The sequence below is a fragment of the Sinohyriopsis cumingii genome, chromosome 1 (genome assembly GCF_028554795.1).
Source record: "Sinohyriopsis cumingii isolate HCF-2022 chromosome 1, ASM2855479v2, whole genome shotgun sequence".
Lineage (NCBI taxonomy): Eukaryota > Metazoa > Mollusca > Bivalvia > Unionida > Unionidae > Sinohyriopsis > Sinohyriopsis cumingii.
The window spans coordinates 82,221,262-82,237,282 of NC_142961.1; the positions used below are offsets into that span (position 1 = coordinate 82,221,262).

A 16,021-nucleotide genomic window follows, 5' to 3' on the forward strand; every position below is an offset into this window, starting at 1 on the left:
GTTCAATTTCTCCAAGTTTTGTTAAAATCCTTTTGTCCTTGATACTAAATGGATTATTCATAAGTGTCAGTGGCGTTTAATTTTCACGTCATACAGACTCCATATTGCTGTACACTGCATCAAAATATGTGGAAAAAAGGTATGAAATTGTTTTTAATATAAGTTATTCTTTTGCACACTTAGTGCTAAATGGTGCATGATACTTTACTGAAAGCAATGGAGTATCGCTATTAACACAATCAGACTACTGGGCTAAGCGAATGGAGAAAAGTAATTTGGGAAATGTTTAAGAACTTGGCTAAATAAATGGAGAGAAAGTAATTTGGAAATGTTCTAGAACTCAGCAAAACGGACTTATGTCGAGGACTGCAGACGGTCGACCAAATATGGTCTATTCGCAGGTTTCTTACTGGGCAACAGTTTGCATAAGCCTCGAAATCTTTTTTTCCTAAAAATAATTACAGAAATTAGTAACGTAATTGTGAGCTGGTATATCTAAAATCATTGTATCGATCTTGATTTGAGAAGTACACGTGTTAATCAACTGCATAGTACATGTCATAAGTTTGCTAACGTTAGCAAGATGCCCAACAGCAAATCAACAGAAATGAAAATACAAATACTGATACAATTTATGTTTATTTTGTTTAAGATTCTCCGGTAAAGAGACAATTTAATGAGCTGAAATCATTTATTGCCTAGGCATGAATAAATAAAATAGATTTTATCTACGGACATGATAATTTTTGGAATTACAGTTTGAGGAAAGAATATGCTGTTATTTGCACCATGACCCCAAATGGTTATGATCGTAAATTAGGCCATCTGTAATAAACTCGCAATGACGCTAATGCAGTTTTGATTTGTTCATTCTTCTATCCATTTGGTTTGCTATTCCTAATTGCGAAAATGAGGTTTGGGTTGTTGCTCTAGCTTCTTCATCATCTGTTCGTGTTCTTTTCAAATGTGGCTTGTTCTTCTTGTGTTTTTGCAGAAGATACACGTTATGGTTGGTTTATAAGTTGCACGTCTTTCTTCTTTTTGTGTTGGTACATGTGTTTATGCCTGCCGAGGTATTGGTACATATCACGTGTACGGGTATAGATGTTTGCTGCTCTCTTAGCATTTGTTCGAACTCATATGCTCATTGTTTTGGAGCATATACATTTTCTTATTGCCATTGCTTTGCATATCAATGTTCCTCGTATTCGTATGTATTTTCAGGTACTTGTTTTATCGCTGTATTTGACATAAAATCTTTCATCGCTATATTTGCTTGGGTAATTTCTCGAGCCTTTATTAGCTTGGGTAATTTCTCGAGCCATTGTAAAATTATTTTATTATAAAAATCAAACAGCTCACCAGATGCTTGTTTAAGCTCACTAACTTAACTGTATACCCGCTTTGTAAATTATATTTTTATACTCTATGTTCGTTCTCTGATCACTATTTTTTTTCCAGCTGGGGTGTATGTAAAGTCCTGTACTGATGGAATTTGCTTTGGTGTTTTCATCATTGACTTGTATGTGGGTGGTTTTTGTGGTGCTGGAAGATTTTCAAGTAATTTTTGATGGTTTGGCTTTGTACAATCTTTTCAATTTCTCCAACGTCTTATATGATTTTCTTTATCGTCTGTGGCAAGTGTTCAGTAGTCTCTGCAGTTGCTCGTGTTGCTTTCTTAATATCCTTGGTCCGTTGAGCTATTTTACGAATTGGACCAGATTATTCTTCTGTCCCAGATGGCGCTGATACTTGTTCCATTGCTGCTCTTGTTGCCTCTTTAAGATCCTTGGCACGTTTCACAGTTTCCTTTGTTGGTTCAATCAAGGGTGCAAATGTTCAAAGCCCACTGTGAGATATTATCGCGCAGTCAGTCTTGACTGTAACATACCTTTGATACTTTTGTAGCATTCTAGAATATTAAGAATCAGTTCCTGGTGTTCACGAGTGGTTTTGCGGTGTTACTTTTCATGCTATTCTATGAGATCACTGGCGGAAAGAGATATTTATGATTATTATGATTGCTGCTTCTAAACCAGCACGATATATTTGTTTGTGACCACATGTCAAATCAATAGTGAGTAAACTATACCTGTCCTTAGTGACGTCCGAATACATATCATGAAAATTATGTCATGACGGAATAACGACACACAAATTGCAAGGAACATTTGCAGGGCAATGCGTGTCAATACCACAAATTGGAGTCAGCATGTTACAGTTGATGTATATCACTTTTGGTGAGTGTGCATACCGTTGAGTTAAATGGATCACATCAATGTTTTTGCCGACCTCGTGAAAATATTTTTTTGCGGAATTGATTTGGTGTTCCAGCATAAAATCGTTATACACAACAAAATGATTTTCACTTGAATCCAAATCATCAATGGTAGGTGCTTGTTCACTTGTGGCAGAGAAATCATTGGTGAGCGTTGCTTTATCACTCAACGCTTTCTTCAAACCCCTGAGAACATCATAACACGGCGGTTGATTATCTGTCGATGGTGCATTCACACATAACTGATCCCACTTTAACCATCTCAAAATCATATTTATTAAGATTTTAGTTTTTTCCTGAGTTTGGAAATACTGAAATGGTTCTATTGGAACTATACTTGAGTGGTTTACCCGTGCAGAAAAATCAAAGACGTTAAATTTCCTTTTCGTGATGCCATTGAATATACAACTGTTGTGTATAACACAATGATATCTTTATGCTGTGTGCGATTTCACATGAAAACTCGTATATCCAGCTTGTGTTCAAACACGTAATGGTAGAGCAGCAATTAAGGAATATTGTGTACTTTGTGGAGCAAAGAAGGTCACGTTTGTTAAAAACGTCGTCGGCGGTGATGGCGCTGCTTTCTGTAACTAAATTACCAGGAACACAATGGAGTAAATATTCTGGTGAAGAACATTCCTGAATACAATTAATACCGGCCTGGTACATGGCTTAATATACGTCTTAAATATAACAACCAAGCAAAGCCTAGTGAAACACCAATTAATTGTGTTGATGATGCGTGTTACCGACATGACCTTGTTTATAAAATATCAAATGATATATGTGTATTTAAACGGGCCGATATAGATCTCATTCATGATTAAATGCGTGTAATTCAACACCTGGAGAACGAATCGCTTGATAGATCATCGAAGGCAGCATAAGGGCCGAACATTGCACTTGGCGGCCGTTAAAGATAATTTATAGTAATACATGCTTTCTGATCAGATTTTATTTCAAATATATTAATTCCTTGCGGTTATTGAATAGACTAAGCCGCTGTTGAAAATTGTCAAGCGTGGAAAAAGTCAGCCATGGTGCTGCTCGAGCATGGTTGGCCAAACAAGCATTGTGAAAATTTACCTACAAATCCCAGTAACTATTTCGCTTGGTTGGTTTTATGTACAAATACCTAATGAATTGTATCAGACGGATCTCTTATTTCTTCCACATGATAGTATACGTGATCGACAGGGTCAATTGCACACATACAAGTACGCGTTATGCCATTGCCAATGTTGCAAGTACATACAAACAAGCCGAATCGTTAAAGTCAAAGGATTCAGTAAGTGTCGCTGGTGCACTTGAAAGTAGTTATGCACGTGGTCAGTTAACATGGTCACGATTATTACAAGCCGATCCGGGTAACGAATTTCTTGGATCTGTTGCTGTATTATCCGCAATACATCAAGTGCGAGCACGTGTTCGCATGTCAATATGCAGCCTTACAAAGCTAATGTGGAATGATTTAATCACACACTTGCAGAACGGTTATTCAGACATCAATACGTACAAGAATTATCAACGAGACCTCATACTGCAGAGCAATTGCGGACCGCAGGACGGTCTCGCGAATGGTAACACGACTTACGTTAGTAATACAAGCACGAAATGATGAAATAGCATGTTCAAGTGGATTAAAACTGGCTAATACCATTAGAGAAAGACTGTCGCCGTTATATACAAAATGATTCACAACCACCACAGTTACAACCACTTGGAAAATAATTTTGTTCAGTATTTCAATGCATCTGGAAAAGGCGGCCAATGTTGCGCTACTGATGCATTATGGTCGATTGATTTATTTACAATTTCAGATAGGATCGATTTTCCAACACAACTAACATATTATCGTTTGGCGCTGTGAATGAACAATCAGTGGACCACAAAGTGATCCACACACCAAGTAGAGCCGTTTTGCGAGAGGAATTGGAAGTCGTTCCAGTGAGTACAGAATTAGTACAAAAAAGAGTACGTTAATAAATCGTATGATGACCAAACTGGTAAGTGGTAATGCCATCGGGAAATATCCATCGTATGTTATCGCTTTGGTGCTTGGGTATACATCCATGCGATGTTTCTTTGACTTGTACATATCTGCTTTATGTGTGAATTCACATAGCTCGCGCCAACATTCCACATGCCTGAGATATTTTTGCACAAAAACCCGTGGAACTCCTTTCTCCATTTTAATGTTTTTTTGTTCCAAATACAAAACTGAGTACATTTTACGTAGAAGTCCCACGTATTAATTGGTTGGTTTACCTGAGCATTCGTCTTTGAATTATGACCTTTAAATTGGCGTTGATAAACAATGGGTGTTCTTTCTGATAATCGCTGTTGTCAAATTCGTTCGCGAGTGCGTCTGCTGCGATATCTGAATAAACATCATTGGTGACTATATGCATCTGCAAAGAATCGGTCTCCGTATAAAGCATCTTGACACGATCTTGGTAAAACAGCTTTATTTTATCGTAATAAAACTCGCATAAGTGCAGCTTCGAAATGTCAAGTATTGACGAACAACAATTGCTTTTGTCACCCTGAGTTTTGCTTTCTTACTATGAACAGTTTTGTCAACGTAAGTTTTGCTTTAATACTATGAACAGCAATAAGTCCACCATCCAATATCTTTCGGGATTCAAATACCGGATTAGCAGAAAGCCTGTGAAACTCATCTTGTTCACTATCACGAACAAAAGACTTGAATCCATTTTTGTAAATTATCCATTGCTTTGCCAAAATTCGGAATTTTTCATCAGTTCAAATAAATCTTTTCCAAAGTCATTGGTGGTCTTTGTTCTCAGATCTGTATTCACTTGAATGGAGGGGGTATGGGGCATCCAAGCTTGTTAGCGAAATGCAAACACTCGATAGACTTTACTTACTCGTACTCCCAAGTGCAAGTACAACTTCGGATTTCGATCATGTAATAGATAATTTGTTTTGGGTCCTGAAATTTGGAACAAGCTTGCTGAATTCAGTACATTTACGTCCGGATTCATGAACTGATAAGGTGACAACAATTCACGAGTTCCTGACAACGCATCTGGTGCTAATGGATAATCATTATGGTGGGCTTGAAGTTGTTCAGGGTATTCTAACTCAACTTCAAAGAAGTATATATGGTCGTTATTGATATCGTAATCGTGTACGAGGTTTTGAATGTCAATATGTGCGGGATCAATCCACCGAAACCCACCAAAAGTTAACGGTTGCATCATTGCTCAACCATAAAGTTAGTTGGCGTAAAGATACATGATGTAACTGTTTGGGACTAAGGAGTCAAACACATATATGTTCCGAGTTGTTCGAGTGCGCATATCGATGAATTGCCATTTATATTCCACCGCGAAGTGAGCGCCCAATACACAGATGCATATCAATATAAGTAAACATATCCAACTCTATATCTATTTTTTTTTATAAAAGTGCATTCCAAGCCATTCCCGGCGACGTAAAATAGTACGCAGGGTCTAGCTTATACATTCACAAAGCAGTGTCACGAAACGCTTCAAATACATCTGCTAGCTGTAACAAACGGTTGAGCAAATACCGATCGTGATAGTCACCAGTATTTTTGCAATCAAACACGCACAAATCTTTTGCATGTTCATAATTGTTTCTGAAATATATTCACGCGACATGACTAATTCACTGCTTTGAAAGGTGGTAACCGAGTTTCAGTAAATTTATCCCAATCATAAATGTATTGATAGGGTAACATGGTTTTTCTAGTTACCAACTCAGTGGCAGTGATACTCATCAAACAAGTGATTTTGAAGTTTTCTGTCGCTAGATTGCTAACTAACTTGTCTAATGATGAATTAAAAGCTGTAACGAATCAATAAACTGTAGTTTTCCGAGTTTAAACGTCACATATTTATCATATTGCTTCGAATAACTCTTATGGTGCCTTTGACGCTGATGCCACTGCTTGCATTATTAGATGGTCACCATACCACGCACTACATGAATGTTCGTTTGACTAGTTTAATTCGTAACTGCAAATTGCAAGCAGTGTCTGCAGCTCATATATACGCGTTTGTGATGTGACAGTGATCGAAAACGGGGAAATATTCAGTTCGCTCAAAAGAACTATCACTACTGCAGCAATGAGTGGCAATATAAAGTTCATTAAAATCATTACTGGTTATAATCATGTCGGCGGGCGAATCGAGTTGTTGTCGAATCCATTTCGCTGTTACCTCGAGTGATTTAAGAAGCACCTCAACTGAATCCTTACCATGATACAACATTGGTGGCTCTGTTTGGTCATCACACAAAAATTTTGTGGAAAACCCCGTATGGGACTTGTCAGCAACTTATGTTGTATTTGCTAGGCGCTAATCGTTCACTGGAACGTTGAAACATTCCAAGTCCGTATATAAGATGTTGGGTACTTTCATTTTTCGTTTCACCTCTGTAAACTTCTAAATGCTTTTCCAGGTTATGGTATAATCGTACGCTGTGGTTTTCACTGATTCCACCGCATTAAAAGTCATGGTCAGCGAGCAGTTGTTGTGTGCTAGATGCGTAATGCAACATCTTTAAGCAACCGGGCAAGATTCTTTATCGATGCGTAATGAGACAGAGGTTCTGAACCAATCATACAGCTAAGTAATAACAAATCAGTTTGGATTCGCTCGCTTTGTAGACGTGGGGATATTGCAAATAGATAAAAGCCCTTATCACAAGTGAACATATTAACAGCACTACCATGGGTAAGAATTTCAATTTTTAGTGCGACCTTAATAATCTGCACCAGAAATTCTATATCACCAAAATAGAGTTCACCGACATACTGTTGTTATTTACCCACCTGATCGTTGTGTTCACTAGCGGGATGTAACGGAAATAAAATCGCCCATTCAAAACATCTATCATCGTGGTTGTATACTTTTGTCCTGACTCTGCATTGGTGAGTATTTTTCCAACGTTTAGAGATTCTTTTCAGTTCCTTTATTCATTTCATCACTGATCGCCTTGGTGTCTTTGCGATTCAAAATTGTTCGAGCACAGCTGTGAATGCACGGTATTGTAAGTTTTAACCCATCCTTGTCAAGATTAAGCAGCATTATTAAAAGCGCATTAAGAACAATATCCACATTAACACCTGACGTACTATAGCGCTGTAACACCAATATAATTCCAGGAATCATATTTGATAACAGCTGTCTAGCGTCTCTACCTGTGTCTACATGTGTGTAGGATAATTGAAACGCGATTTTCTAAGTTACTACTGCGTTTGCGAAACTTAAATTCAGGTACTTGTAATTGTTGTGCTGTATGTGTGATACCACGACGTCGAAACATACTCAGCAACCTCAGTAGCAATAGCAGATGCAATACGAAGACGGTTTTGTTCGTCCTAAAACTCACCTAATTGTGTAAGTATGCCAGCTTTTCTTATGCCTCTTGGTATTCATATATTACTCTCACGTGCAAATTGTTTCCGTTGTTGCATAGTAACTGGTTATCAGGCAAACCACAGGTTCTAAAAACGCGAAGTGTTGGCTTCATACAAACGGCTTGGTATTTGCGTAACACACTGTTGCGCGATATACTTAGATCATACAATGCAATCGCTTCAACCATAACTGTTACTTCATTTACTTCTGTGTATGTTTCGGCAACAGCGTTAAGCAAAATCACAGCAGTCATAATGGCATGTGTGTTGCATAGTTTCTCTTTTTCCAAGGCATACAACTTTGCACTTATTACTTCAAAATGCCATTCAACTTTATATGAAATGCTTATGAACACAGCTTTATTTATTTGTATGATGTTTTGAGTCGCTACCTTTCGTTTTCAAGTCGCCGCTGTTTTATCTCCGCTTCTACATAGTGTAGTACATGGATATGGAAGTTGATATCCAACTTAAACAGTAAAATTTAAATGAATTTAAATGTTGCCTTTTGCAAATAAACAGAGTCATTATCTATGGCATCATATAACATATTTTGAAAGTTGAATAAAATATCTTCCAAAAGTGTGTCAGCCCAAACGAACCAAAATGACCCATAACGGCAACGTATTACACTAACTCGAACACGACCAGACTTTGTACGTTTGTATCCAATAACACGAATTGTCTTGGAGCGCTTGCACACTTCCATAGGTTTTGCTTAAACATTTTATGTAATAGCTTCTGATAATGTTTTCCAGTGCTAGTGATGCATCTCTTCTTATTCGTTGTATTCCGTTTCATATATATGCTGAAGATTGGTGATTGTTGATGCCATTGTTATATGAATACTAAAAAAATCTCTCTAATCGATTTACCCTTGGTGATCTTTGCTAGTCAAGCTACTATATTCACTTAATATTTCAACTGTCGTTGTCGTCTTTATCATTATTACAGCATTCACATATACTCAACATTACTGCTTTTCTTTCTTGCACAATCTCAGATAATGACTTATGAGCTTTTCTCTCAAAATATTCACCAATCTCACATTGTTGCTTTTCCACGATAATTCCTAATTTAATTAATATATCAAGTGTTCAGCTTAGGTGTTTCAAACGGCATATACCATCTTTTGTGCCTCTTTGATGTATATGTATGATGAATTCAAATGAAACAGCGATTTAATCTTTTCTGCAACATTACATGCATTCAATGCATGTGGCAAAATAAAGCCACGATTAGCTATCTCCAAAAATTCTTTCAAAACAAATGGTGATTCTTTAATATAAGATATGTTCTGTCCCAGTTGGTATAAAATATTCTCCGCCAAAAAAAAATATTCTCTGCAACAGAAAATATCCACACTTTTGTATTTGCGATCAATAATCCTATTTCTGTAGCACTGCGGAAAGTTGCAGTACAGCCACAATCAATAATTATGTTTACTTTAGTAGTGTGATAATCGCGGATTTGTCAACAGCCTTTATCCCCAAAGGCTTAGTCTTCTTTTATGGCAGTATATTGATCATTTTTACTCTCACTGATTATAATCAATGCATTGCAGAAACACATGTGGCTTCTTACTCATATTCGCAAAAGTCATGGGAGATAGAGGCTTTAACTTAGAGCAGTAACCTCCGCCTAAAACCCTCATTTCCACACTACTTAAGTGGTTATACCTACTTTACAACATTATAAATACCTTGTTTGAAATCGATGACTGATAATCTTGACGATGTAAAAAGAAATAACTTTCAGTGGTAGACATTTTGAAATATCAGACTGAGCGATCGATCAAATTCATAACTGTGTTATACAGGACATGTGATAATATTAGGTTTTTAGCTGTTTTCTAATCCAAAGATAAAACGTCGATATCAGCTGTTTCTATTAATAATAATCTCATCATATATATCTACAAAGATGGATTATAGATTAGCTAAAAATGAAGCAGAATTTTTTTTTTCGTGATGCTTATGTATCCAGTTGATAATATAGTGCCTACAATAAAGCAATTATCATCGTACACAGACAGTGACACTTAGTTCATTTTGATATCCAGTTTATCTGATGACTGCATAACCTAAGTAAATTCATGGTAATTTTCCGTGCGGTTGAATAAGCGATCTTACTGAATAAAATATATTTTCATCATTGTTTGGTATAATGTTGAATAAGCGATCTTACTGAATAAAATATATTTTCATCATTGTTTGGTATAATGTTGCCTCTGGATCATTTTAACCAATATCTTAATCATTATGTTACAGTCACAACTATACAAGTTATAAATGAATAATAGCGTGCATTATGAACGTAACTGATATTATACTCCTGTACCTCTATATCTGTCTCTTAAATGATCATGGTCGCTGACTTTACGATCTGTTATTTGCTTGTTCTGCCTTAAATAGTCAGACACTAGTTTTCAATCTTACCCAATACATAGTAAAATATCTAAGCACAATATGTTTCTCTGTAAACAAAGTTTGTGTCTCTTGTGAGTTTATTTAGCATACAAACAGAGCCAGATGGAACGTGTTTAGCAAGGATTTCATTCAGGAGAACATATTACGTTCTTTGACATAAGACATTTCAAAAACATGATAAAAACAATTGGAACTTTGAAGTCTCTAAGTCTTTCTGTTAAAATTTTAAATTTTTAAAAATTAATTATTTTAAAACTATGTCAATCCATTCACCTTAATTCTTTTCCAGCTTCAAGAGTGTTAAATGTGGTTGTAAAAACAGTCTCAGTTGCTTTCAGTGCTTTATATCTACTCTACACCGCCATGTTTACAATCACATGCACCCTTTTTATTATTTATTTACCTGTAAACTCATGATGTACGACACTGAAGTATCTCAATTTATTTGTAGTAGTAAGGTTTCAGATATTACGACAATGGGATGAAGTCGTGGAATAAGTAAATAGAGTACTGGAATTAAAAATTCTGGAAATTCCTCCCAAAACAGATAGTAATGTTATAAACATCACGATGCGCTCAACGCCTCTCACTATTTACCTACTGTTATGTCAATCGAATTTTCCAAATAGCGAAGCCTCTAGCTTGCAACGGGGTATGTCAACGGACTTCGCACATATTCGATCAGGGATATAAAATATGTACGTGATCACCAAGTAAAAGGTAACAGGGTCAAAGTGAATGGATGTATTGCAGATTTATGTGTGCAGACTACAGTAAGATTGAGTTTAGAAATTGCAGTGATTCAGACGCTAGATATACAGCTCTGTAGATCTGTTTTAATAAGCCAGAACCAATTTGTAAATCTCATTCGTGGACCAACCAAGATTTTGCTTCCCGGTTTTGGGGTGGCATTTACCTTATAGACTACCTCACACTCTGGCCTAATCCGACAAATGTATCTCAAATAATTCATGATGACTTGCTGTACAAGCACCTTATATAAATAAATAAATAATTTAGTTTCATTTCATGTAAATCAATTAAATTTAACTATTAATTTATTGAGTAATTAATGCTCAATGGATTTTTAAAAAAGATCCCAAAAAGAGAGTATGAAAGAGTATGAAAGACGGAGTTGCATGTCTTTTTTGTCTAATGGTTGGTTGTTTAGTAATTCCTAGGAGGGAGGGGCACGTCTTTAACGTTTTTTGTTTTTGTTTTGCGCTAGCCAAAGCATCTTTGCGATAGAGTGATCTGAGTATTGTGGGGACTGTAAATTGCAAAGTTAAGTTTAAAATGTTTACCCGTATATCTTACTAATATTAATGATCAGAATGAAAATTTAAAACAAAAATAAATGAAGATAATTTACAGTATTAGAGAAACCAGGCTAACCAAGACATGCAAATTTTTCAGTTTATACGGATGTTTCGTAAAAATTGCGGGCATACGGACGGATAGCAATAAAGAATTGATCTTCTGCTAATCGAAATTTTCAATTATGTGCATGCATCCACTGAATAATAGTTTTGCTGTTGTTGTTTTTAATACTAAAAGTTGGAAGAATTGTTTACAGACAAGACACAATGAAAAATACGAATATTTTGCTTTTGTCTTTCTTGTACAGATTTCTGTAGCCATTTCCTGTGCATTTATATTTAACTACCTAACTGTGCGTAAAAGCAATGATTTTATGCATAATATGTGTGGTCATTCATGAACTGCATTAAGTTTCAGATGTCGTGATGCTATTACGTGTTGAGATTTTTCCGACGCTATACAACTATGACGTATGGTTCGTTATATTTGGACTTGAATACTGTTATGTATATTTGATTTAGTTACATCTGATATAATATATATTTATTTCAATTTCGATTGTCAGTTTTTTTTTTTTAAAAATTGTATTTTTCATTACATGCTATTGTAATGTAAATTTATTCACTAGATATGATACTTTTTCCAGAAAATAGTTTGACCTTGACTGTTCGTTTTAGTAAACACCAGGTGTTGCCCTAGATCCTGGCCTTGATTCAAAATTAGTAGCAACCACGTAAATAAGTTCTATTTTATTTAAAATGACTGGTTTTTGTCGAGGTCATGATGGGACTACTGATTTAAGATGTAAACACTTTTTTTTAAAATTCTTATCGTAAAATGTTTGGTTTTCGTCATGGCCACACTGGATGTACGTGATCTTTAACAAGTAAATAATTTCGACGAGGTTCTGGAACATGATCACATGACCCCCTTTTTGCGTTTTAGAATACGATATAACCTTTGTTTTGGAGAGATATTCTTAGTAGTTGGGCTCTTATACTGGAAGTTGTATGTTGCGCAATTTGGAGTTATTTCAAATTACTTGGATTCAAAAAGATTAATTCTTTTTTTCCTGGAAAATACGTGTGCTCATGTGAAATTCTTGAACAAGGACAGCTCTTATAAAAATTAATTCAGATTTCCAAAAACCGGAGTGAAATTTCTTGTTTCTACAAGGTACTGTAGACTTCAACACTACAGATTACAACATACGTCATCGTCTTCCATCTTGGATTCTTCGTCGGGACTCGAACTTGAAATCATTAGAGCATTTTATTATTAGAACTACTAAAATTTTAATCGTGGATTATTCTTGGATTATATTTGGATTTGTTTCCTAGAACCCTAAGTTTATATTTTTTAAAATATTTTTTTACAGACATTTTCCAGGGAAATAAATTATTATGTTTTTCAAAGCTTGTTGTTTTTAATCTTTCTTGTGTTACTGTTTATTCGAGCCTAAACACGTAACATAAAAATACATAGTTCAATCAACCGTGGTAAAAGCCTGTGCTTTGCATGTTCGTTCGAATAACAGTTAAAGAGATTGCCTGACACCTGTAAGGACGTTATGTCTCTGATTAACATCATCCTTGATAAGAAGGAATGTTGATGCCAATTAAAATGAAAACTAACATAAAATTACTTTTCATGCAACAACACCCCACCAGCACCAAAAATGAGGTCGATGCAAGATGATACAAAACATTCTCTGTTAGGGGCATTACCAAGGCTCATGATAGTCAATCATAAAACATCATTGTCGCTATCGCTACTGGACAGAGTCAAACCTGAGATCTTCATTAAACGAGAATGTCACCGTTACTTGTCAAGTCAATGTAAAAACAACTGATATTCGTCGTATTCCAAGATCCCCAGTTTAACATTGAGGGTGTCAGATTTCATTACGATTTTTTAAAAAAATGCAACAGGTACTCGCTCAAGAGGTAAGAGATCACACAGTAGATAATCTTGCCTGAAAAAAGAACTGAACTGGATTGAATCAGATACTCCTCGTGAGACGTTGTCCAAGTCTGCCAATTATTTATTGAGTCGACTAGATTAGTATCTTCCGCAGTTGGGAACATTAAGTTAATAGGCTCAACGCACAGGTAGATATTGTCATATTAAAAACGAAATACCTTTAAGAGTTGCGTGTCAATCAGCGTGAAAAATAAAACGGACTTCCCCTGTGCTGTTCTCTTTACATTCGTCGCCCTGGCCCTACTTAGATCCCTCAAGTGTCTACCATATGCATAACAAGAAATAAGCACTATACATCAAATAAAGGGTTTTTTTTTTAAATAAAGAGCTTAGCCATTTGGACTGGTCCATTCCGTTGTTAGGTGTGCTGCGCTTTAAATAAAAAAGCTACTTTAAAGTACAAAGGCTAGGTACCTAATATACAAATTTACATTCACTTAACTTTTTTTCGTAATCGATTTAATCGGAACTGGAGAAATAAAAACATTCGCATGCAGGGAAAAGCTGTACATGGTTTTGGCACCACCGGACTGAACACCTACTTTGACAGAGAAAACTCGTGAATATTTGGAAATATTACAATACACTACAAAATACATTTTATAAAATGTCTATGGATTATAGGAAAACTACTTACAGGCCGAAACGACCGGATAATAGATTCAGGTGAGGATATATATCTCTCTCTCCACGCACACACACACACACACACACACACGCACGCACGCACGCACACACACACACACACACACACACACACATATATATATATATATATATATATATATATATATATATATATATATATATATATATATATAGAGAGAGAGAGAGAGAGAGAGAGAGAGAGAGAGAGAGAGAGCGAAAGTGATAAATATAAGTACGTTTCTCGTTTCTTGTACAAACTGACATGAAAAGGATAATTATTCCAGTGGAAGAAAGCTTGTAGTACAGTATGTATTGATGATATGAATGGGACGGCTCACCCCTGCTTACTGCTATGTTGATGTACAGTATGTAGCGATTATATGAATGGGACGGCTCACCACTGCTAGTTATGATAAGAATGGGACGGCTCACCAGGCCAACAAGTCCTAATACTACCCACTTAGTGTTGAGCGCCAAGCGAGGCAGCTGTTAGTACCATTTTTAGTAGTCATTGATATGACTCGGTCGCGGTTCGAACCCGCGACCTCCCACATCCGAGCCGGACGCTCTGACCACTTAAAATACAAATCATATGGCGAATAACAGTCCTTTCAAGTGCACTGGATCCAGAAAGTGATCACGTGTGTCAGGGATTGATTAAGATAAATGCAAGAAACTAACAACGAACAATGCAAAACTAGTATCTAATTAGCCTGAGCGCTTTCGGCTCTTAATAAGTCTTTTTCAAAGGCAAATACAAAGCATAGACAAAACAAACAAATAAAACAGAAAAACCTCTGTGTTTGCCAAACTTTACCTGGCTGTTTCTACCGGAATTAAAACTTTAAATGTATTGTGTTTCAACTAACTAGTTTATTTCAACTTGTTGAGGATTCTGGAATATATTTTTTTATTGACCTAGAAATCGATGAGCCATACGTCATCTGTTATTTTATTCAAATTTATGTAAGCGCAAATCATATCCCGGGTATCTCATTGTTATAGTAGTAGTTACATGCTACTAAACAAATTTAGAGAATTATTTAAAAGAAAATGTGTCGGCTGCAAAAGATAATTTTATTTGTGCATGGCTGTCTTTTTCTAGTCTTCTTGGTTTAAACCGATTGGTCTCAATGTTCTGATGTGGCGTATCCAGTAAGATTCATTCTTTTCCTGGTTTCAGAACTCCGGTTTGGGTTGTGAGCAATTGCAATAAGTGTTATACCACTGAAAGTGTGGCATGGGGAGGAAATGTGTTCTGCGACCGGGCTTTTGTGCAGCTTCTTTGTCATCCAATCAGATCTACGAAATCTACGAATGTTGATCCATTTGTTTAGCTTTTCAGTTTCTCCGGCATACTGAAGGCTACAGGTCTTACATGTGATGAGATAAATGACATTCTCTGTTTTACAAGTTTTTGTTTGGACCATGTATGATTAGTTTTTTTCTGGTCAGTGTGCTAGAAAATGTCCTGGTCTCTATGACAAGTTGATAGGTTTTGCACACACACACAGACAGATATATATATATATATATATATATATATATATATATATATATATATATATATATATATATATATATATATTGCTCTAGGAAACGTTATCATTCTTGTACGCTCATTCTCTTTTTTGTTTGGGGGGGGGGATAAGTTCCACCCCACCCACCCCAAACCCCCGTCTGATCCATCTCTGCCTCCGCCATCGTACGAGAGCACTAGTCATCATCCAGTCATGCTACTTGTATCCTCAGTCATGTCTTGATATTTCAGTTTTATTATATACCCATTTGATATTACTTCGCTGATTTGGAGTTAAATCCATGTTTTCGTATCGCACACACAGACAGCAGCTATTTACGTGTTTTCACTGACTTCACAATGGCTTCTCTTTGTAATATTCTCAAATAAATGATATGTTCGTGTAGATTTCTTATGTGTCACATTCA

At 36.0% G+C, this 16,021-nt stretch overlaps 1 protein-coding gene across 2 annotated transcripts in view; it reads left to right on the forward strand.

Moving 5' to 3' along the window:
* The first annotated feature begins 7,498 nt into the window (after positions 1–7,498).
* Positions 7,499–16,021, forward strand: part of LOC149807238 (uncharacterized) — a 50,527-nt gene continuing 42,004 nt past the window's right edge. Inside the window, exon 1 of one of the 2 annotated variants that reach the window (XM_089963936.1) lies at positions 7,499–7,674. In XM_089963936.1, coding sequence (XP_089820062.1) covers positions 7,628–7,674 — 47 coding nt within the window. In that variant the 5' untranslated portion in view covers positions 7,499–7,627. Of the gene's footprint in view, positions 7,675–13,825; positions 14,093–16,021 lie in introns of those variants that run through there. The other variant, XM_089963930.1, reaches the window with a different exon arrangement.